The following is a 21,228-nucleotide window of genomic DNA, read 5'->3' as shown; positions in this document are numbered from 1 at the left end:
TACCATAATTTACAAATGGGTCCTATGACAAAAAAAATGTTTTACAAATCATATTATTTTAATATATAAAATGTTGGGTGTTATACCAGCGGAGGAAAATGCCCCATGCCTTATACGCATGTGGTACAAGTTAACCATGAGAAGTAAACTTTGTTGCCTTGAAGGGCCAAAATCACAAAAGAAAAATAAATAAATAAATAAATATATATATATATATATATATATATATATATATATATATATATATATATATATATATATATATATATATATATATATATATATATATATATATATATATATATATATATATATATATATATCAAATTTGAATCAATGCTGCAAGTCCAAACATTTTTAAGCTAAAACTGCAAAAAATACAAAATCTTAGGAAACTTTTTTGAAAATTTCTCTTAATTTAACAAATTAATTATGCATTCCAGATGCCCTTAACATGATAAATTCGTCCATGTGGATTGTGTTCACTATTTCGTCGAAGGAGGGTCCATAAATCAGCGACCAAGACCTTATATATGCAATTTGACTTTTCCTACAACTACACTCAATCGGTTCAAATTCTCTCATCTCGTTTACTTTTGGATCGATAGATTTCGCTTTTTTCTGATAGACAGGGAGAAAAAGCAGCTACGTCCAATTCCTTAATGTAAGCTAGCTATTTAATTCTTGTTTTCACTATCACTCATGAATTAAGTTTAAGCTTTGTAGATTGCTTCAAGCGAAACATCTAAACATATATTATACTGATATGTTTGATCACATGCTAATTCAAAACTCAAATCGCAGTTCGATAACTGAAGTAACACTGTTTGTGAGTCCTCTATGGAATCTGGTGATTGGAGGTCTCAGCTGACAGATATTTCACGGAACAGGATCGTGAACAAGATGTGTGTTTACGTATTTTTTTTCTTTAAGAATTTGTTTATGCTTATCTGCTAAGAATTTATCTTACTGTAAGTCTATAACGATGGTGATGTTAGCTTATGGGATTGTGTTGCTAATCTTACCCTAAGAAATCATATTGTTTATATTAATCGACAAAGAAACTATTACAAGAAAAGGGAAGAAAAAAACACACACCTAAGCTAATAGACCCCTAAAATTAATTACCATGCTTACAGAAATATATACTCAAAAAGAATGTTCACACATCTAACATTCTGAAAGTATAGATTCTTTTGGGGCTTATTGCTTTTGTAATGTTTCAAACTTTTTACGTATTCAGCATGGCTGTGTTTTTTTTCTCACTAGTTTCCTTACACTTCTTGAATTGCAATTACACTTGGATTGCTTGTTGTGGCTGGTTTTCTATAATTTTTTTGACTGGTAAAAACAGGCTTTATATAGGAAATATCTTCAAAAAGTTACCTACTTCTTTTGACTGATACATGTTGATATTACGTAGAACTGATATCTTGAAGAGATATATTCCGATTTCTGGACCAGAGGCTGAGGCAGAGGGGCTACAAGAACTAAGAAAAATAGCTTTGAAATTTGAACAGAAGATTTATACTTCTCCAACAACTGCAAATCAGGTTTTGCGATGTGTTTTTTTATTATAATAGCTTTTGCTTTTGATTGGTGATATATCATTTTGCCATATATATACGGATAAGTTTAAATCTTCATAATATTTGGTTTGCAGAATGATTATTTGCGGAAGATAGCCTTGAAGATGAAGGTTATGGAAACGATATCACAAAATCCCATGCCAGATGCAATGCATTCTAACCCTGGTGCTAATTCTGTAAACCCCTCGGATCCAGGTACTTCCAAATACACGTTTTCAAGGTATAACTAAGTTCAGTATAGTTAAATATAACCAAGATTCAGATTTGTTTAACTTAGGGACCCTAAACTTTTTTGTTAAGAGATTTTATCATTCAAGTTCTCTTTATATGAAACTTTGTGTATTTTTTGTTCCATTCTTTTGAAATTTGAAAACTAAGTTTACCTCCTAACTTTTATTTTTATAATGACATAGAAATTCCACATAACCCCAACACCCAAATAGGAATGATACAACTTTGTCTTCAAGCATACATCTTCTTACCCTTCAACTTTTGGCTTTCAAGCCTGTGACTAGAGCTTTGAAATGGTGTTGGGATGTTCAAATTCAAAGAAAGAAAAGAAGTAGAAACAACGAGAGAGGACAGCAAGAACGAAGAGCAACGAACAACGAAAGCCTGATATATTTCCTCAACTCACACGAGGAAAATACTAACACAAAGTTAGGACTTTTAGTTGAGTGAATGGATTTAGAATACTAAAGAGCATCTCCGGTATCAATTAGAATAAGTGTCACATCTTCATATAATTAATCTTTAATTTTGACCTCTAAATAAGTTATCATTCCAATGGTTAAGTTTATTTAAAAGTTTGTTTTATAAATATAAGTAATTTATCCTCATCTATTTAAAATCCTTTACGTGGAAGAATTTCGAATATATACTTCTAAAATATCAAAATATCATATTTGTTCAATATAAATTCTAAATATTCTATCTACCTTCATAACTTTCAAAATATCTTGCTCAAATCTTTATTTTAATTTTTCTTTAAATATTTTATAATCAATTATTTTTATAAAGTGACTATTATACCTTAGATAGTTATAAATTCGAGCCCATTTTAACTTTTCTTAGTAACTGTTTCTGTTTCGGTCACCTGAATCTATCTCTCTTTGATAACCATAGTCGTTAGCTCCTCAAACCTATTCAACCTAGTTGAAAACAAGAATCATGAATCAAGTTTGATTAACAAATGTCTAGAACCTTAAAATCAGGATCCACATAGAGTGAAAACCCTTCTAGAAGAATACGTCTCATCAATGTCAAAATTAACATTTATCTATAACATTTTGTGCGAGTTCATCAGTGCAAACCTTCTAGAACAGTAAATGACCTCTTCAAGTAATGAAAATTACCGTAGAACTAGCCTATACAAAGTTAAGTTTTTGTTTATTAGGAAATCAAGACCTCTAATTAGGTAAAAGTTATAGATTAAAGCCCATTGGTGAGAAGTTAACGACTTTGGTTATTAAAGACATGATTCGTGCACTGAAGCAATTATCAAAAATTGTGTCAGCATGAAATAGGAGTCAGAATATAGAAAAATGGTATTATGGTAAATTAATAAAAATAAATGAATATAATATGTCTAGAAATCTTAAAAATAAAAATTTGGATAAATATGATATTTTAAAAGTTGGTAAAAAGTAAGTAATTTATTTAAAATTTAAATTAGACAAATATAATATTTTGATGTTTAAAAATGACCTATACAAAATTCGCCTTTATAAAACCTCCATGTTTAATTCGTCTATTTTTTAAACACAAATAATATTTTAAGATGAATGTATAAATACAAATATATCGTTTTACTATTTGTATGTATAAAATACCAAAAATTATTATGTTGTAGTTACAAAAATAAATTAAAAGCATTTAATTTATATCTTATAAATGAGATGTCATTAAATTTTTAATAGGTATAATTAATTAGTAAATAAATAAAAATTATCTACAAGTAAATTATAATTAAAGAGGTAAAATGAAATATACTTAAGGTAGAAGGGATTATATATAAAATTTAGTAAAAGTATATTGAGAACTCAATATATATATATATATATATATATATATATATATATATATATATATATATATATATATATATATATATATATGGTTAGGTTATTTTGTTTTCATTATCTATTGTATTCATGTATTATTGATTCTGAATCAATTATTTTATTTATTTTAATAAACTAATTAATGCATATTACATGTTAAAGATATAATGGATATTAATTACATCTTTAGCATTTAATATGCATTAATTACTTTTTTAAAATAACTAACATGATTGGTCCAGAATTAATTATGCATACACACAATAGATAATGAGAACATTTGAACCTAAGTCTATATATATATATATATATATATATATATATATATATATATATATATATATATATATATATATATATATATATATGATCAAGTTAAAAAAAACAAATAAGTTATCAAATCCGATGACATTAAGTGGTAATAAAATATACATGTATGGTAATAAGCTATATAAAAACTTATAATTTTAGATGCTCTTAGCCGAAATTATTTATCAAACCTGGTTTTATTCGTCAACTAGGTTATAAACACGTGTTACATAACAATAAAAAAAAATTATATAATAAAAAAAGATATTCACAATCCAATTACAAAGAAATTTTTTTATATAAAAACTAATGTATATTGTTAAGTTTACGATCTTATGTATAAATTAATAATATTTGATATGGTTATTAAATTTTAATAATGTTATTTAATTTATGATTAATGATAAAAACATAAAAGTATAATGTTAAAAAATTAAATTTGATATATTAAATATGGCAACAACAATTATATATGGTATAACGAAATATTTGTTAAAAAACATCTAAAAATAAAGATATTGCTTAAGATTAGAGGATTTGAAGTCTGAAATGAGTTAATAATTGATATTGTTAATATATTGAAAAAAAATATTTTCTGTCTTTTCTAATATACATTTTAAATGGAAATATAATGAAATACACTGGTACCCTTCCTTGGTGTGGTAAGTGCAACTACCATCACCGCATTCCTGGTCCATGTCGCGAAAGGATCTGCGACAACTGTGGCAAGAAGGGCCATCTGTCTCGAACCTGCAGAAAACCAGCCAAATCAACGAACCAATCATCGGGAGCAGGAATCAGTCCAGCCTGCTACAATTGTGGTGAAGCAGGGCACTTCAAAAGGAATTGCCCCAAAGCAACTACCACCACTGATCCCTCTGTCGCCGCAGGTATACTTCTCTTTGATAACTCTTGTACCTGCAACTCTTTTCGATTCCAGCGTTTAGAGGGAAACCTGTTACCTATCTATTTGAACGTTCTCTAAACTTCACCCTTCGTATGTGATCGAAATGTGTATCATCGAGACGACTAACCAATGAGATTGAGAACCCTAACTTCGTACCTATAGATTGAATCCTCGGTCCAGAGGACTATTCTGTTCCATCCGGTTAAATGGAAACTTTTCACGAGAATGCCTTGATGCTACGCTTAACATGGAATGACTGAGCCTCATTCATGTTGTTATCCTGATTTCGAGAGGGTCGCCTGTCTATATCTTTTTCCTCGACCTAACTCTCATGATCTTCGGCATCAAACTTTCGTATTGTGTCATGCTTTAAAACTCAAGAGTTTTCCTGATACGAATTACCACATCCCTCGTTTCTGTGATCATTGAGAAACGGGAAGTTAGTAGCCCTTTCTACTAAATGTTTGCCCTGAAGAGTTTCCGGGAATTTCATTCGAACGTCTAAAAGTTTAGTTCCACATCATACTTTTCGAGGTCCTCGTAGAGATTGATTCTACAATCTTCAGGGTTCGGATGGTCGTAGAACTTGTTAACATCTATCCAGTACATCATGTTTCGAATCCTTAGAAGCTTCTACTCAACGAAACCCTAGTGATTCCTTGAGGAAACCGAAGTCATCAAGGGTTGGAACTTCCATGAGAGAACCGATTGATAACATAGATTGAGAGAGAGTCAAGATGCGAAACGAAGACACGCCCCGATAGTGAGAATTCACTAGAACGCCCAGTAGAGACCCGATTCCACTTGAAAAAGTAAAGATCCAAAGTAACAAATTCATTCGTGTCTCATTTCAAACTCATGATCCATATCGTATTCTTTGAATTTCGGGACGAAATTCCCTCTAACGGGGGGATAATGTAACAACCCGAAATTGTTCGTCGCCAAAACCCGTTCTACCCGAAAGGTCGCCGTTATCAAATTCGTTCCGTTTTCTTTTTGGAGTTAATTATTCAAACTTATATGATTATTTTATTTAATGAGTGTCTAAATCACTCAGGAACTCACGTAATTAGCCCGAATATAATCATTTCATAAGTTTTAGAAATGTCCCCGCCGGGTGACGGAAACTTAATCGGGTGCGACCAAAAGCCGCGTTTAACGTCGGTATCGGGTAGAATTCCACCGCGTACAAGTTTTAAGACCTATATAAACGTGTTCTAGCATCCATTTGAAGCTTTTTCCTTCTCTCTCTACTCTCTCTCTCTAACCTCTCTCCTAAATCCAAGTTTAAGGGTCCAAAACTCAAATTTAAGGCCTCAAATCCCTAAGGTACCTTCCTAGCCTTAATCTATAGCATAATTGGCTTCCAAATTCGACATTTAATCATGAAATGGGACAACATATATGAGTTTACGGCCCAGGAGGCTGCCTAGGCCGTAAACACCAATTTGAAGGGTTTTAAGCCCTTAAACTCCTTCCTAAACTCATTTGGACTTTAGATATGGCTAAGGGACTTCAAGATATGGACTTAGAACATTTAAAACATGAACTTTGTGATGTTTGAAGGAGTTTACGGCCATGGATCATTCTTGGGCCGTAAACTCATATATCTAGGGTTTTCATGCCCTTAAACCCTTCCAAATCACTTATATGTCTTAGTTATGAATTATAGAACATTGATAATTGCATTTAGACACTTGAAACATCATTTTTGGGGGACAAATAAGAGTTTACGGCCAAGGTATGTGCTTGGGCCGTAAACTCCTCTAAAAGGGGGATTAAGTGCCCTAAAACATGTCCAAATGCCCTGAAACTCAGCCAATGACCTTGTGGTAAATCCTAGAATCATCTAAAAATGGTTTGGAGGCCTTAAACACATCAAACACACCACATATTGGAGTTTACGGCCTAAGCACATAGCCTTTGGCCGTAAACTCATAAACACATGTCAAAATGGCCTTAAACCACCCCTAAAGCCTTGGAATGAATTTTAGAAGTCCATACAAACAAGTTTTTAGCATTAAAACACATGGAATTGCTCTTTAAGAGAGTTTACGGCCATGAGAGGGGTCTCATTGGCCATAAACTCCAAAAATCCTTTCAAATCCTCAAACAAATGCATATAAGGCTTTGGTACAATTTTAGCAATCACATGTGATTAGTTTGGGATCCAAAAACACAACTTTTCATGGATTTATAGGAGTTTACGGCCATGAGACCATGCTAGGCCGTAAACTCCCTAAAATGTGTCATTTTGATGTTAAAAATCCATTCCAAGACTTTGAACCAAACCTAGAAAAATTCCCCTAAGTGTTTGAAATCACTTTTGCCCACATTTGACCCCACCATGAGTTTACGGCCGTAAACTCATGGGTAATGGGTCTTGTGGCCGTAAACTCCCTAAAAGGGGTGTTCCTTTGAATTCCCAACTCATTTCCTAAGTCCCTCGCATCATTCATGTCCCTAAACGCCACCCGGGTCCCTCCAAACACTTGTATCAGAGTGTTATCGCGACTTGAAGCAATTGTCCCTATCCAACAATCAATCTAAGTCCTAATTAGATACAAATGTGTATCTTTACATCATAATTAGGAACCTCGTGCGTTTACAAGTTCCGGATCAACTCTTAGCATCCAAACCGTCTCATATCTCATCCGGTGAGTTCATACCCCTACGGCTTTTTCACTGTTTTCAATGTTTTCAGGGGGGAATACAAGCAAACTACAACTGTTTTCAAATCAAAACATTGATATGTTTCAAATTATATCTGACAAACTTATAAACTCTTTTACTCCTTATGTATTATGCTGAGCATAAGGAATGACTTATCAATTACAACTAAAAGAATTTTAGTTAAGGAAACAATCAAACTAATCAAATTATTATGGGAATAATTTGGGGGTCTTTACTGTTCTTTCTACCATATGTCAATATCTATATCCAGTTATTAGATAAACTATGTCTGATTCAGTTTATCTCCGTATCATTTGAATGTATTGTCAGATAATTTCATTGTATGTATCTACACTTACTGTACTATGTTTCATAATCTTCTGTATGTCGATATCTTATGAGAACCCTGTGAATAGTTTAGTACTGGTTTGTGAGATAGTCACTACCCTTTATGGATGATTAGTAAATCCTCCCTGGAAGTGTAACCAGAGTCTCCTGGAGGGAGAGCGCGGAATTTGTGAATAGATCTATTCGGGACTGACAATCCCACACCTTAACTGCTAGCTACAGTTAGGCGGGAACGCCTGGGGTGACAAATTTCTGGATATCGTTTCGACGTCTGACAAACGTCAAGGAGGTCACGTTGTCGTATTAGTATGGTTACCCGACTCACAACATGTATTAATATTAGCTTATTCACAGTTTGGGTTTAGAATCTATATCTTATACGGGATAGTGATCCCATGGTTTTGTATATATAACTTGTGCGGGATGTCTTTCCCCATGGTCTTTAACTATATCTTATATGGGATAGTAATCCCATGGTTTTGTATATATAACTTGTGCGGGATGTCTTTCCCCATGGTCTTTAACTATATCTTATACGGGATAGTAATCCCATGGTTTGTATATATAACTTGTGCGGGATGTCTTTCCCCATGGTCTTTAACTATATCTTATACGGGATAGTAATCCCATGGTTTTGTATCTATATCTTATACGGGATAGTGATCCCATGGTTTTTCCAAATCTGTATCTTATCCAGGATAGTGATCCCATGGTTTTCAATCTTTATTTCCATATATATATCAACTTATCTCATGTCTAGTCCGGGATGATAGTCCCATGATCTTAAATCTGTACCTTCATATGTGTCAAACTATCTTATATCTCTTTCGGGATAGTGATCCCAAGATTTTCATTATATAGTTTTGTGTGTTAAACTATACTTTGTGATATACAACTGATCTTACAATTAGGAAAATATGGGATTTTCCTGGGGTAAAACACAACACGTAATCGAATTGGTAATGAATGATAACTAAACCAACTTCACATAAGAAAATATGGGATTTTCTTGGATAACAAGTCTTTTCGGAAATTAAAGGAAATCGATACATTTTCATAAAACAAAACCGCTTATGAACTCACCAGCTTTATGCTAATTTTCAAACCGCTTGTATTCTCAGGTCCAAGTTAGACAGGTACCCGGTGATCTCTTTTGATGAAGACGGAGTGCGTGAAAGACTCGTCTCAGCGTTTGTTAATATGATGCATATGTATATCTTGTATAACTTTACTTTTGGAACAAATGTAAACTTTCATATATATGTAATGTAATGTTTGTTTACTGTGATTACTATGTACATTGGATTTGATACACAACGTGGTAGTCCACCTCGGAAATGTTTCCGCCTTTGATTTTCGGGGTGTGAAAAGAACACATCTAACGGACAAAAAGTCTAAAAAATTACAGGAGTAAAGAATGTAATTATACATCTATATACTCTCTCCCAGTAGCATGAAACTTATAGTCACCACCTTTATACATGGAAAGGATGTTGCCACCAGTAAGTCCTACAAAATCAACCAGTTTTTTCATAATTTAAAAATAAAAAAATGACTTTTTTGGTAGATAATGGCATGAAAGTCTAAAAATGAGCTTAAATATGATGCTTATTACCCATACAAATGAGATAGTCAGTCATCTAAGTAGCAATAATCATCAATGATCGTTGTAATAACAATGCATATGTCACTACCAATGGTAAGGATCAAATAAAAGTCTAGTAAATTATTTTAAATTATCCAAATTTCTCTTCTTTAAAATTTGTGTTTATCTATCATGCTTTCATCCAATATCATAGTTGAGGAGAAACCGGGAAGAAATGAACTTTACTTGGAAAAAACATCAGGAATGAGTTAGGACCCACCTATTATTATCATATCAATTCATATCGATATGTAAAGGAGAAGCTAACATACCTTTCTTATCCATGAAACCTTGTGCTTGTTATAGAATGTCCTCACCTTCGTCCATATTACACATAAACAGTAGAAGATATTAACATAGTAACATACCAATTAAACTGATATATTTGGTTTAAGCATTTAATCAAACATTTGTCTGAACAAAATACAAAATTGATAAACTCAAAGGAAAAGAAGTGCATATGGAGATGGAAAAGTGCAACCAAGTCTACACGATTTGGTAAAATAATAAACAATTATGTGATACAAAATTAATAATTCCATTAATAAGTAATAGAGGTGACAGTATGTAAATTAAATCGACCAAAAATGACCAATTGTCCAAACTAAGCAGTGTTTATGAATAACTTACAATTTGAAGATCCTTATTGAAATTACAGAAAATTGCTTCATCCTTCTTGGTTTCAATTGGAACTTTATTCAAAAGGCTATTAAAACCCATATTTAACAACAAATTCCACACACCTGAAGTACTTTGTAGAGAGAGAAAGAATTATAGAAGCAAATACCATGAAAGATTGATTCAAATAATACAAATACAAAGCACCCAGATTTACCTCTAATGGTTAATACACCGATGGAAGAAGGGATGTTAATCATATTGAAGACGCCGAGAACCCTTACTAAAGACAGGAGAAGAGCAATCAACAATGAAAATGAAACACATAATGTTAGTTTTAGTAAATAGAAAAGCTAACGAATCGAATTTATAGAAAACGTATAAAAGATAAATTAGGGAAGAGAAGATTAGGTTTTAGGATAGGAGATGGGGATGAACTTTTTTAGGATTATCCAATAGTTATCGATAGGAGCAAGAGATGTCGGAAGACCTAGTAGGTAACAAATACAAAAACAATATATCGATAGTATCCTGCAGGAGTTGCGATGAAGGAGGAGAACTGGTATTAGGATATTAGGAAGGGCTTCACAATTGCAACTAGGTGGGGGTGTAGGTAAAGATCGGGTTCTAGGAAATCAACATAAATATTATTAGTTATTAAGATCAAAATGTAGAACAGTAGTTGTGAATTTGAAATGCCTATATGACATGAACGCGCGATTTTAGCCTTGAGTGTTCTAATTAAAGAGTGTAAATCCTGCGTGACATTGAGTGATTTAAAGAAAGAATGAATGGATTTTGATATATCATTATCACTGGAATTCATTAATATAATGATGTTTCATTGAAACAAAAATAAGAAAACGGCATGTGGAAAAAGAATTACTATAAAATAATGAAAAAAATGTCAAGTGTCAAAATTAAGAAGAGGAATACATCTGGTAAAAACATTTTCATTTATTAGGGTAGCTAACAGTACCATATTTCAAGAACAAAATTGAAAATCATTTATTATTAATCATAGTACCATATTTCAAAAAGATCGGCTTTAACATATAATACATAAAAGGGTTAGCATACTATTGTTATTTATCTTTTTTTTCTTTTAGCAGATAGCTAGAAGTTTGAATGTTAAGAACACATGTTCAAACCACACAACAAATTAAACAAGATTTGGGTTGAAACTCGTGTTCCAATCAATTTGGGCTATGTTTCTTTTTCTTTCCTTATCAAGTGTGGTAACTAATATGATCCATCAATTTGATCAAATAAATGGGAAAAAAATTAATACAAAATCGGTGTTGACAATCTCTTAGTTAATTTAGAAAAAAAAAAGTTTCCTTTATCCCATCGTTCCAAAAAATTCTTATTAATTAACTCTCATAACTGATGTAAATATAATTCTTTTAGGTATGGATCATAACTTTGGGGTAGTTGTTGATCGAGCTCAATGCCCAAACCTTTACAAAAGGGATCCCCATTTTGAGATTGTTGGGTCAATGACACGAGCTCGAATAAAAAGAATGAAAGATGCCTTAAATGCAGGAGCCAAAGTATAAGTTAAATTTGACTAAGGTATACATGTAACAATGATTAATACTTTTTATGTAACCATCTTGAGGGGCATTCTTGTAAATCATGTCATTTACAACAACATACACTACTAGAAAAAGATAATTCAAATATGGTTAAAATTATAAATATAACACGTAAAGTTAGCCATATTGGAACATGGGCGAATTATGTTACTACACCTAATATAACACAACTTTACAACAAAAAAACTATTGATGTGAGGTCAAAAAAAATCATCCCAAGTGTCTTACAAAGCGATGACATGCACATACAAGACATTTAATATGGTTCTTAAACTAAAATAAATAGCATTATATGGTAACGAAAGTATTGTTGTAGATATTAGGCTAGATGTAAGAAATAACAATTTACAAGAACCAAGATTTTGAAATATTAGTAGCATTTGGGATTAAAGTATTATCTCTTGTCACTTGTTTACGAACAATTTCAAGAAATAGCAATGTATTTTCATATATTTGTGGATTGTAGTGTTCTTCATTTTCGTTTTGTTACAACAATGTACCTCAATCATTTTTTTATTAAGACCCATGGAATTTGGCAAATCTACCTGGTGATAGTGTTATACTTTATTCTATAACTATCTAGTTTTAAAATGTTCTTTCACTTATTTTTTTTTATTAAGACATCCTACTTTTTAGTATTTAAAAAAAAATAGTTATTCACTAAGGTTCCTTATTACTAGAAAACATGCATTTAATGACTCTTGGATTACAACATACATTGCTTTTATGACAGACAAAAGCATGTGTCCTAAAATATGTCATTATTTGTGAAAACTCAAGGATTTCCAACATACAAAAATATGTGTCATGTTTTAGTGTCAAACATATTTTAAAAAAGAGGGATGTGTTTCTTAATGTCTATCATCTTGAAAAAAATGTCTCCTTTTAATTATCAATATATAACTATAATTTCATAAATTCCCCTTTGTTTCCAGTCTCCTTATCTCTAAGTCTCCATGTCTCTCTCAATTAGAACTACTTAGGGTTTATTACTAGAAAAAGGGTTTCCTATATATAACAGGAATTTTTTTTTCATTGAAAGCCATGTCATAAAAGAAAATGGTAGCCATTTAGCCTGACATAAAATTTACGCCATACATTTATGACCTACAACTACGACATACAAACACGATATGTGCTTTCGACATATATTCACAACTAACTTTCAATGTCTTAATTCGTAACACACACACACACATATGTATGTATGTATGCAAAATCTTACTCAAACTAAATTACACACTTAATGTCTAATAATGCAAAATAAAATATCATACATATATAAAAAGGCAATCCATTACACAAATTATAGTGTCAAATTAAAAAGTGTGTTCCAAATTTATCAAAAAGTAATGGTCAAATACATATCAGTGGTAAATAACTTGTGTGACATAAGTAGCCCATTCTTCACAAACCCTATCAAGCTCGATGTCTGTAAATTCATTATTCCCCTACATTGAGACAAAAATTAATATATTGACGAAAAATATGAAACAATTATATATATATATATATATATATATATATATATATATATATATATATATGTATATGTATATGTATATGTATATATATATATATATATATATATATATATATATATATATATATATATATATATTCAACAACATTTCAACTCCATCAATTAACTAATAGATTGACTTACTTCGTTATTCAACACTTCAAGTCCTTCATCAACAACCGCTTTCATGAGCTTAAGAACCACATTCTGCGTAACCAAACTAAAGGGACACTTTACAATTTTATAATAATCTGGTCTATCAAAAACAATAATCTATTATCCAAATCCAGTTAAGGTTGTTGTCACACCCCCGAACCAGACGGCAGAAACGTCTGAGGGCTCGCGTGACTTAAATTGAATATCATCACAATGAATATACATGAATCATAACATAAACATCACCATGCATCAATATATTACAACTAACTTTGTTCACATCAAGTACATTGTTTTAACATTACAAATCCATAACATAAATTGTTTGATAGTTTTCAAAAGCACAACACCCTATTATACTTGGTACTACTCCTCAGCTTACCTGTTACCTGAGAATACAAGTTATTTTGAAAACGGTCAACATATGGAATGTTGGTGAGTTCATAAGCAGGTTTGATATGAAAATGTTTTGTGTAGTTTGTAAGAAAACAACCCAGAAAATCCGATATTTTCTGAAAAGACCATTGTTTATATAAAAGTGTGAAGATCCGTAAATACATGCATGATGATTTCAAAACATGTATAATTGAAAAGCTTTGTATTAAAAGTACCAGTGAAAAATGTTGAACTTCCCCGGAAAAACCGATGTTTTCCGACCATAAAAAAATATCATATAACTGTTCGAATTGTTATTCCATCACTTAAATGATTTTTGATTTACCTTGATTACTTGGTTTTTATTGGGTTTATTTATGTGAGTCGTTATAACCATGCATGATAATGACTAATTCGTTTGTCTTGGCACTCTGGTGAACGGCGGAATTGATCTTAAGATTTTGTCACCCTAGACTGGCCGAGTCTAACTGTAGTGAATAGCTGAGGTGTGGGGGAGTCACCCCCGTATAGATCTATACACAAACTCTCGCTCTCCCTCCAAGAGACTTTGATTATAACTACAGACTACGATCGACACACGTTGGTGCCACCCGTTATTACACACTAAATCCCAATTGACTTTGATTACTTTTGATTATCGACCCGTATTTGTTTACTTGGATTGACGATAGGCCTAATAAACAGGGAGAAGAGGATTACAAATCCTACTAATCCTACGTATTATTTAAGGCTATTGGATATGCGAAAGACACGCTGGCCCATTTCGCATTTGATTCACTTGGACCTTACTACCAATGCTAATGGGCCACTAAGGCCCAATAGCACTTAAAAGCCATTGAGGGTCCCTTAAACATGAAATTGGGTCATAGAAGGGCCAATAACATTTATAATTATCCCTTGGGCCCAAAAATCATGTTAATGGGTCACAAAGGCCCAATAAGCATGTTTGGAACTTTCAAGCCCAAAGAATTTAATGTTTACTTGTTTTAGGTATAGTTTAATTGTTGGAAAGTTTGATTGGGTAATTGTTAATTTTCGCACCAGAACAAGGCCGGTCGGTTATTTTTAACGATGTTGGAATTATACGTATTTTCATCTTTCCATTTTCATGAATCGTAGTTTGGTATTTTATTTTAACATAAATATCTTAAAATAAAATAATTGACTCAAAATCTTGGTTTGAACCCCTTTCAACCCTACTTTGGTAAAATTGACAATTTTAGTCCTTTTATATATAAAAAGACATTTTAAGCCCTTAAACCATTTTCTTGACACTTTTGACCCAAGACTTGTTCAAGTGATATTTTTAGCTCAAAACTCATTCTTTGGCAGTTTCAGCCCTTCCAGAAAAGTATTTTTCGATTAAAGCCCAAACCTTTTTACAGCTTTTACAATTTTAACCCAAAATCCAAAAAGTTTACAATTTTGATCCTTGTTTGGAAATTACATCATTTTAACCCCTGAATTAGTTTTATTCACCCTTTTACCCACTGTTTTGGTAAGTTTATCATTTCAACCACTTGAAAGTTGAAGATTTCGCAAGTTTTGGCTCATTGGGCCGAAAAGCCCAAAATTTGGCCCATTAAGCCATAAATTTCATTTCTAACCTTTAAAAGAGTATGATATTCATAAAAACACTTATTTTTACTGTTTTGACTCTTTTAATCCTTGAGAAAACCGTGAATAGCAATTTCCAACCCAACTTTTGTTTGTTTGAAGATTTTAGCCCAAAAGTGGGTTTTATGTTGCAATATGTATACTTTAATCTTAGAGGGTAATTTTCTTAACCTGTTTAGTGTAAGATGTTCTAGATCATGTTTATCTTCCTCTTAGATCCATAGATCTTGAGATTTCAGTTCTTTTTGTTACATATTTATCACATAAACACATGAATTCACACATAACATACACATACACATAGATCTACACATTTTACTTGTATTCTCCCCCATAAAACATATGAAAACCGAAAATAGAGGGGTATGAACTTACCTTTTCTTGTTGTTTTCGATTTGAAGAAGAAATGGAAGAAGTTTGATGCTATTCTCGGCCTTACAAAGCTTCTTTGAGTAGAATTTGGCTTAGATGGGTTCTAAGAAGCATGATCATGAACTTTCATGAGTTAGAAGGCGATTATAACAATCTCAAGAAGCTAAACCAAGGATCCAAGCATTAACTTACCTAGAATGATGATTTTTGTGGAATAAACTCCTTGAAAAGCTCTTAATCTCGAAAACTTTGAAGGAGAAGTGAAGAGTGTTCTTTGAGAGTGTTTGGAGAGAATTTGTGAGGTGTGTGTGTTTTTCCTTTGTGTTCTCGGCTGAAGAAGAAAAGAGAGGGGAGAGGAGAGAGAGTGAAGTGATAGATGCTTGGAAGTATGAGATATTTGCATGGATATCCCAAGTATAATTGTGAGGTGGCATATAAAAGTCAACTCATTCTCCCTAAGTTTTTCAGTTGGGCCGAGAGAGGTAGAGGAAAAAAAGAATTTGGGGCCTTTTTTTGTGCTTAAATCCATATTATGGCCCATTGATGATTTTTCGGCCCAATTGATCTTTGGAGATGGTTCACGGCCCAAAATAAATCAAAGAATGAGTTTTATGGTCCATTAGGGCTAATTAGATTTGTTATGGCCCAATAAGGCCCATTAGGGTATTTTGTTTCATTATAGGCCCAATATGGCTCAAAATGTTAAAATAAATGGGAGTGGGTCCAATTAGAGCCCATTTAAGAGTTCTAAGCCCAAAATAGTCAATGTCACACCCCCGAACCAGACGGCGGAAACGTCCGAGGGCTGTTGTGACTTAATTGAATACCATAACATTGAATATATATGAAACATAACATCATTCGTCACCATGCATTAATGTAGTACAACTGATAATGTTTACACTGAGTACATTGTTTTAACATTACATTCCCAAAAACAAATTGTTCAGTTCATAGCTAAACAAACTGCAAGCCATCACTGAGTACATTTTCCTTTGGTTCACTTGTTACTTGAGAATACAAGTATTTTGAAAAACGTCAACATATGAAATGTTGGTGAGTTCATAAGCGGTATTTGAAAAGCAACGTTTTGTATTATTTTGAAAACCACCAGAAAATCCGATATTTTCTGAAAAGAGTTTCTGAAAAGGTTTGTGAAGATCCATAAGTATGCTTGTTTGTTTCTAAAAAAAATGTTCACTAAACTTGTGTACATTTCGAAACTGTATGTATTGTGAAACCCTAGGAAAACCCGATGTTTTCCTAATACTTTGAATTCCATGTAGTTGTAGAACCATCGTGGCGTGTGAAGTCATTGATTCCAGGCGACGTCGGATTATTGCGCATAGTGAATTGTTATAAACACGCGTTACACAAACGGCCAGTTTACAACTTATACTAACGATCCCGTAGGCGTCATTAGTATTATTCACGTAATCCAACCACCCTGACTTCTTGTAGTCCCGCATCCGAAGAGAAAGAGGGCACGAAGACCTCGGTAACTCCATTAGCCGATTGGGGATAAAAAAAAAAAGAGTACGAAGGGCCCTTGACCCGATTCGCATTTGAATAACCGACTTTACTAGCCGTACCAAAGGACCCTTGGGGACCAATAGTATAAAAGCCATTGAAAGTCCTTTTACGTTGTGTTGGGTCATGTAAGACTCAACAACTCGTAAGGTTGAAGTCTTCGGGCCTAAAGATCAGGTCATCGGGCTAGCTAGGCCCAACAAACAAGATTTTACACTTTTGGGCCCAAAGGTGGTGCGTAGACGTCTGTGCACTCTCACGTGTGTATTGAATTACCAAATGTTTTCGTGTATGAGTCGAGTTATTGTCGTGTTAGTAGTTTCGGGTTTGTCATTGATTCGAGACCGAATCAATTCGTTTGATAACGATTTTTGGTGTTGTTGTGTAATAAAATCCGTCGGTAGTCGTAGTGCCAGTGTTTGATCACAACGGATGTATTGAATTAACATTTCAACTTTTCTGTTACAGCCCCTCTTTTTGTTGTGAATTTACTTTTTCAACCCTTTAATTAAATAAATTTCCGGTTTGGTCCTTAAACCATTTTTCTTGACATTTTAACACCAAAACTTATTGAAATTGATATTTTTCAGCATATTTTTAGTTGAAAACAGTTTGAGTCCCTGAAAATACAGTTTTCTTGGTTATAACCCCTCTTTTTCGCAGTTTTTACAATTTTGGCCCAAATTGGAAAAATTTTGCAACTTTGGTCCTTTTAAATTTTGAAAAGCATTTTAAACCTTAGAAAAGGACTTGGGCCACTAGTAGTCCACCGTTTTGCAGAAAAATACAGTTTTGGTCCTTCAAAACAGAAAATTTCGCATTTTGGGCCCTATTGGGCCAAAAATATCATTTTTAGCCCATTAAGCTTGAAATTTATATTTTTAACCTTCCAAAAGAGTATATTCCCAGAAACTATTTTATTGAAACTGTTTTGACTCTTCTCATCCATCAGAATTCGTAATATGTCATTTTGGGCCCTTTAACTTTGTATTTTTAACATTTTATGTCCAAAAATTGAGTTTTTAGCCCAAAGAAAATGTTATTAAGCCACTTAGCTATTTTTCTTGGAACACTTTGTATGTAGAAATATATTTTGTGCTAGTATCATTTAACATAAGGTATATCTCGATTTTTAGGGACTTATGACTAGATCCAACATCAAAAACACACAAAAACACACATATAAGCATAGAAATCATACAAGACATACAAAATACATATAGATCTACACTTTCACTTGTATTCCCCCCCCCCCTCCACAAAACTTATAAAACAGAAAAATAAGGAGTATGAAGCTCACCTTAGGGTGTGGTTTCGGTTTTTGATGAAAAGATGGAAGAAAGCTTGGTGATTTTTGGCCTTAGCACCCTTTTCTTGAAGATCTCGAGTTTGAGGTGGTTCTAGGATGCAAGATCACGATTTTTGCATGGATTAGGAAGAGATTTTTGATAAAACAAAGAATCTAAGTCATAGATCCAAGCATAACCTTACCTTAGATGAAGAGTTTGTAGAAATATCCTCTTGAAAGCCTCTTAATTTTCGAGATTTTTGAATGGTGAGGAAGGATGAGTTATTGAGTATTCTAGAGAGAATTTGTGAGGTGTGTGTGTGTTTGAAATGGCCGAGAGCAAGAGAGAGAGAGGGAGAAATAGACCCTTGAGGTGATATGCATGGAAACATGGAATAGGTTGCATGGAGATCCAAAAGACAATAATGAGGTGTCAATTGCAAGTCAACTCTCTTCATCTCTTCTTGGGTTTGGGCCTTGGGCCGAGAATTTGGAAGGAAAAGGGAAAATTTGGGCTTTTATGCCCTCTAGCCCATGTAGAAGTTAGGTTGGAGGAGTTTTAACCTAAAAGGAACATAATATGATTTTTACACTTTGTTGGACTAGTTTAGGTTATTCATGGTTCAAAACTCTTAATTTATTTCATTCTAGGCCCAATATGGCCCAAAATGTTGAAATAAATAAATGTGGGTCCAATTAGAGCCCAATTAAGGGTTCTAAGCCCATGATAGTCAAATTGGAAGCTTATTGGTCCATTGAGTCCAATAAGGAAGTCCTAGTCCCATATGGACCTAAACAAGAACTTCTAGGGTTTCCAATTGCTTGATGACTATTTGTAGTATTTGTATGATGTATTTGATTGAAGTTTTTGATGTCATAATAATAGGTATCACACATGCTCTTAAGTTTTTGATTCAACATTTACTTGAATATAGTGATTACAAGACACAAAATTTCTAGTTGTGACAGTCAAATTGGAGGCTTATTGGCCCATTAGGTCCAATAAGGAAATCCTAGCCCATAATGGACTTAAACCACGATTTGTAGGGTTTCTAATTTTTTGTTGACTATTTGAAGTGCTTGTATAGAGTGTTTGATGGGGATTTTGTTGTTATTGAATAAGCATCATACATGCTTTCACATTTTTTGTTCCCAAATGTTATCATTGTTGTTGTTACATGGCATAGAATTCCTAGTTGTGACAGTTGTAGTTTGTGCTAACTATAACATTTATCCAGTTGACAGTTACCTTTTTCTTTTATCCACTTTGTCTTGCATGCAAATAAAATTCTCTAAAAAATCAATGAAATATATCAAATAAATTAATTTAATGTTTTAATAATTTATATTACTTACACTTCAGTCATCTACATCAAGTATCTATCAACATCAAAGGGCCTTACAGAATTAAGGTGATAACATGTTGTTGTTTGCATGTCTAGTACTGCTTACACCCAGTGACCATCATATACCCAAGAACCAAGTAAAAATAGGACAATAATTATGACGAAGCTTAAATATAAGAAATTATAAAGTACATTATGGTAAAGGAAGCTTAAATACAAGAAATGGTAATTTACTACTTACTTATAGTAAATGAAACTTAAATGAAAGAAATAGTAAAGTACATTGCTATTTTTTGGTACATAATAGGACAAGGAAACTTAAATGCAAGAAATAGCAAAGTTCATTTCCATTTCCTGGACTTGGGGAGATAAAGGGACTTGTGTAATTAAAAAAAGTAAGTTATGTTTTACTCAAGAAAAATCATCTAAAGTATGTTGATATTTCTTGTAACTTAACAAAAAAAAGGCCTAAATGCATAAAATAGTAACTTACTTCTACTTGTTTGTGGTAAAGGAAACTTAAATGTAAGAAATAGTGAAGTACATTACTATTTCCTGTACTTAGGACATAAAAGGACTAGTGTAATAAAAAGAGTAAATTTTTTGTTTTTATTTTCCAAAGTCGAATCAACTAAAGTGTGTTGCTATTTATTCCACAGTAGATTCATGGTATATAACATCATACTATTATCTTCATATTCTAATTTTAGTCAAATTCAATGATTTTTCTACTTATCCCATTAAGTCATTCTTTTTAAATTAAGTCAAACATAATCAAATGGAAAATCTAACCCGAGATTTTAAGGCATTAAGATGATGTGGTTATCCTTTCTTGTAGATAGTCAACATGCTATGACTATACTTGCTTTACTGTCATAAAAGAAAATGACAGCCATTTACCCTGACATAAATTTACGACATACATTTATGACCTACAACAACGACATATAAACACGATATGTGCCTTAGACATACATTCACAACTAACTTTCAATGTCTTAATTCCACACACACACACACACACACACATATATATATATATATATATATATATATATATATGTATGTATATATATATATATATATATATATATGTGGGGGGGGGGGAGTTTAATGGAGAACATTTCTTATTGCGAGTACATTTGAGAACAAAAATCCTACTTTAATTTGCAAGGTGGCACTTTTATAATTAAATCAAAATTATAAAATAATATTCATATAAATCAAAAAATAGATAAAATCAATTTAAAA

The 21,228-nt window shown here is 32.4% G+C and overlaps 1 protein-coding gene across 2 annotated transcripts; it reads left to right on the top strand.

The window, feature by feature from the left end:
• Nucleotides 1-511: 511 nt before the first annotated feature.
• Nucleotides 512-9,264, top strand: LOC145052962 (mediator of RNA polymerase II transcription subunit 15a-like). 2 transcript variants are annotated; one of them, XM_079000909.1, is made up of 5 exons: nucleotides 512-664; nucleotides 805-905; nucleotides 1,424-1,553; nucleotides 1,664-1,784; nucleotides 9,011-9,264. In XM_079000909.1, the coding sequence occupies exons 2-5, from the start codon at nucleotides 841-843 to the stop codon at nucleotides 9,019-9,021; spliced, it is 327 nt and encodes a 108-aa protein (XP_078857035.1). In that variant the 5' UTR covers nucleotides 512-664; nucleotides 805-840; the 3' UTR covers nucleotides 9,022-9,264. The 2 variants fall into 2 exon arrangements, with proteins under 2 accessions (XP_078857035.1, XP_078857034.1); XM_079000908.1 differs by lacking the exon at nucleotides 9,011-9,264 and adding an exon at nucleotides 2,003-2,414.
• The last annotated feature ends 11,964 nt before the right edge of the window (nucleotides 9,265-21,228 follow it).

This window comes from Lactuca serriola, chromosome 5 (genome assembly GCF_051521515.1).
Source record: "Lactuca serriola cultivar US96UC23 chromosome 5, Lser_US96UC23_V15, whole genome shotgun sequence".
Lineage (NCBI taxonomy): Eukaryota > Viridiplantae > Streptophyta > Magnoliopsida > Asterales > Asteraceae > Lactuca > Lactuca serriola.
Note: the sequence above shows the minus strand (reverse complement) of the source record. Positions and strands in the feature narration are given on the sequence as shown.